The sequence below is a fragment of the Fulmarus glacialis genome, unplaced genomic scaffold, assembly GCF_000690835.1.
Source record: "Fulmarus glacialis isolate BGI_N327 unplaced genomic scaffold, ASM69083v1 scaffold11388, whole genome shotgun sequence".
NCBI classification, from domain to species: domain Eukaryota; kingdom Metazoa; phylum Chordata; class Aves; order Procellariiformes; family Procellariidae; genus Fulmarus; species Fulmarus glacialis.
In genome coordinates, this window is record NW_009226346.1 from 1 (window position 1) to 3,978 (window position 3,978).

Below are 3,978 nucleotides of genomic sequence, written 5' to 3' on the forward strand. Positions count from 1 at the left end.
TCCAGCAGCGTGGCGGGGAGTGGCGCAGGCAAAGGGTAAAACTTCTCCGGCGTAGCGCATCCTGCGCCTTCATCTGATAAACCTTACAGTGCGCTAGCGTCAGCGGGGCATGTCAGACATTGCTGTCAGCACCTGGCGTCATTCGAATGCACCGTAAAAAAATTTCCTACTTTTTTTTTAATCTAGCAACCGTTATTGCAAATGCCTACAATGCAAATCTTCCCTTGCTAGCAGCATGCTCTGGCAGACACTGATTCCCATAGCATCCTTGTTGACAAACTGAGAAAGTACAGACTAGTTAAGTGCGTGGTTAGACAGACTGAAAGCTTGCTGAACTCTGGAACCAAAGGTGTCATCGGTGACATGAAGTCCAGCTGGAATTCAGTCACTAGTGGTGTACCCAAGGGGTCAGTACAGGTGCCGGTACTGTTTAGCTGCTTCATTAATCAGCTGGATGGTGGGCTGGAGTGAAGCCTCAGCAAGTTTGCAGATGATAAAAAACAGGGAGGAGGGGTTGACAGAGCAGCTGGTTGTGCTGCTATTCAGGCTGGAGAAATGGGCCAACAGGAACCTTGTGAACTTCATCACTGGATGCCAACTCCTGCATCTGGGGAGGAATAATCCCATGGAGCAGTACAGGCTGGCAGCTATCAGGCTAGAAGACAGCTTGGCAGGAAAGGACCTGGAGGTCCTGGTGGACACCAGGTTGACCATGAACCAGTGAATGTGCTCTTGCAGCAAAGGCAGCGAAGATCGTCCTGGGCTGCACTAGGAAGAGCCTTGCCAGCTGTTTGAGGGAGGGCGATCCTTCCCTTCTACTCAGCACTGAGAGACCACACCCAGAGTATCTTGTACGGTTCTTGGCTCCCCAGTACAAGACAGACACAGACATACAGGATTGCGTCCAGCAAAGGGCCACAGAGACGATTAAGGCTTAGAGCATCTGTGATACAGGAAGAGGCTGAGGGCTGGGATTGTTTAGCCTGGAGAAAGTGCAGGGGATCTTACTAATGTGTTTAAATATCAGGCGGAGCAGGGGGGAAGACAGAGCCAGACTGTTCTGAAATTGAAATTTGTGATGGAATTGAAATTCCATTTAAATGTAAGAAAAAACTTTTTTTACTGTGAGTGTGGTCAAACACTGGAACACGCTGCACAGAGAGGCTGTGGAGTCTCCATCCTTGGAGATACTCAAAAGCCACTGAAAGTGGCCCTGCTCTGGTTGACCCTCCCTCCTTTGAGGTTTCTTCCAATCTCAACTAAGGTCTGCTTCTGTATAAAATGTCCCTGTGTGAATGCTAAAACTTAGAGGAAGGGTGACCTGGTGTTGTTGATGAGGTAATCAAAATCCAGAAGTATTCAACTTGGAAAGTGAATGTAGCTGCAGTCTATTAGAAACAGAACTCTTTACCTCTTGCTTCTCAAGTGAAACACTAAAGCAAGAAAAGAATGAGAAGAAAGTAAAAACTAATATGAATATATTCAGTGAATGTATTTTATTGATAGTTATGACCAAGGCTCAAATACCTCAACTGCTTATATTGTTTAAAGGAACTGGTTGCTTGCATATTTATTTTTCTCTCCTTTGGAGACTAGCAGAAGGTAAAATAAAGTCTTTGCCATGTAGAAGATTTGGGAACATGAATATTGCTGAACGTAAGAGCTGGCCTACATTGGTTCATACTATAGTATCAATAGATGTAGTTTGCAGTGAAAAATAACATAGAGCTTGGCTCACCATGTCTAAGAATATAATTTGCCCATGGAAAATTACTAATTAATGAAACATAAAGTCTGATCTCAAAGAGAAAATGTCATTGTTTATTTTGGGACGTGAAGGGATTGCAGTTTCAAGTGTCTTAATACAGATGTCATGAAAGTTAAAGCTGAGGTTACTTTTAAAATCTGTTGTCTGGATTGCATGCTGAGCATGAGCTATGTAAATCAATCCTTTCATCCACCCACAGAACATATACTTCTGTATACTCTGTTACCTAACTAATAGTGGCAACAGTTGACAATCCAACTATGTCTGCTAATATGTTGGCATGAGTGAGGAGTGGAGAAGTGGTTTTTTAGGTTAATGGACACATCCGAATGGGCTGCGAGAGCTGTAGGTTTCACCATTTGCACTGTGGGCCTTATGATGGTGTAACCAGTGGCGCGTGTGTGCCATGTCCTGAGTGTATTGGTTCTCCCGGAGAAGCTGCTGCTGCTGCTCTCTCAGTTGAACTTTGGTTTCTGTAAGGATTTTTGAGTATTGGATGAGTCTGAGCAATTCCTGGCGCAGATGCCAATTCTCTGCTTTTACTTGTTTGATATGCTGAATTAGAGATTGTATCGCTGCTTCTTCTGCTCTCTTGGTGAGAATCTGGATCTTCTGATGAAAGTCCATCTCACAGTCAGCCTTGGCCTGCAGAAATCTGCTCTTGATTTTGCGCATTTCATCTGAATGCTCTATCTTTGTGACCAACAATTCCTTCTCCAGCTCTTTAATCTTTTTCAGCTGAACAGATGGATCTTCGAAAGGCTGCAGGTCTTCAACCTCCTTGTTCATAAGAGAGTACTTTGTCTCCATATTCATCAGAGACCTCCTTACCTCCTTCTCTTTTTCTGTATACTGTGAGATTAGCTTCTCTTTCTGCATCCAGACTTGAGACAGATCAGTGTGATTCTGGTCATTTAATGTAATTATCAGATTCTGGCACTTCTGGCTGTGTTTTGTTATGTAAGAGAGGTAAGCGTTGCTCTCTTCCTGATTCTGTTGGGCTTCCTTTTCTAGGAATTTATTTTCCTGCAGGAAATGCTCCACTCTTCCCATGTATGTGTTCATATGTTCGGTGAGAATCTTGTATTCCTTCTGCAAGTACGATTTCCTCTCTTTGACAAGTATTTCCATGTCGCTTATTCCTTTGGATATATCTCCATTCTTGGTTCTTACTCCTTGCTTATTTTTCCCAGCACGCATGATGTCTTGTTTAATCTGCTTTGTCTTGGATGCCATATTCCACAGTGGGGGTATCAAACTCTGGCAAACTGTAACAGAATGAAAAATTACAAATTCTAAGTGAGCATTTATGCCACATCTATGACCACTGCAGTTTTCCCCAGTCATGGCCTCTTATGTTCTTATGTTTTCAACTGATTATTCTGGCAGCTAAAATGTTTGACCTAAAATTTTTCATGTCTGGACTATGTCTTGAGTTGAAGCACATGTGCGCATATGTGTATTTGCATTTTTACATTCCTAGTTAACTGAGAAGAAGTAGTTCTGCTCATCTAAAAATACACATCTTTTTAGATTTCTTTTTTGTCGTATAATGTTGTGTTATTTCTGTAGTTTGGAGTACAAAGTCAAATTCCACTGGCGAATTATTACGGCTGTACATTGTGTACTGTCCTTCTGTAAGCAGTAGATCTTGTCCATAAAAATTCAGCAGCAAGTAAGTACTGAAGTGCTAATAGAGGCATGCCTGAAACTTACAAATTCATAAAGCAAATTCTAAAATATAACTGCTAAGTCATCATGCTGGACTGGAAGCTACCTATAGAAAATGTTATGGACAGTAATACAGATTAAGCCCCCTTCCTCCTTAGATTCCTGTATTTGTATTTGAAGAGACAGCTGCATCCTTTTCCTGGATTTAAAAAGTTAAGTCAGGATTGTCTTATGAATGTCTCTTACAAAATGAGAGCAGAAAAGGAACTGTTGCAACCTAGGGTTTCAATGATTAATCAAGGTATTTAATCACTTTGGAGAGTGACCACGTCCTTATCCTTCCACTGCCTGAGGTAACATGAACTGGTATCTTCTTGGACATCATCTTAACTATAATGTCATTTGAGATATGACAGATAACTAAATATTTATGAATGCAGAGAGAGTGAAAGAATGACCATAAAGGGGATAATGGTTACAGAAACATCTTCCCAGATCCAGCCACGGAATGTGTACCATGGATTTTGATAGAATGTTGA

General features: G+C 41.9%; 1 protein-coding gene across 1 annotated transcript; it reads right to left on the reverse strand.

Moving 5' to 3' along the window:
- Window positions 1-2,080: 2,080 nt before the first annotated feature.
- Window positions 2,081-3,004, reverse strand: CCDC166 (coiled-coil domain containing 166). The gene has a single exon (XM_009582778.1). The coding sequence runs from the start codon at window positions 3,002-3,004 to the stop codon at window positions 2,081-2,083; it is 924 nt and encodes a 307-aa protein (XP_009581073.1).
- Between the last annotated feature and the right edge of the window lie 974 nt (window positions 3,005-3,978).

Bases quoted from the DNA above. Each gene is read 5' to 3' on its own strand.
- CCDC166 (XM_009582778.1), bottom strand. From the start codon at position 3,004: ATGGCATCCAAGACAAAGCAGATTAAACAAGACATCATGCGTGCTGGG.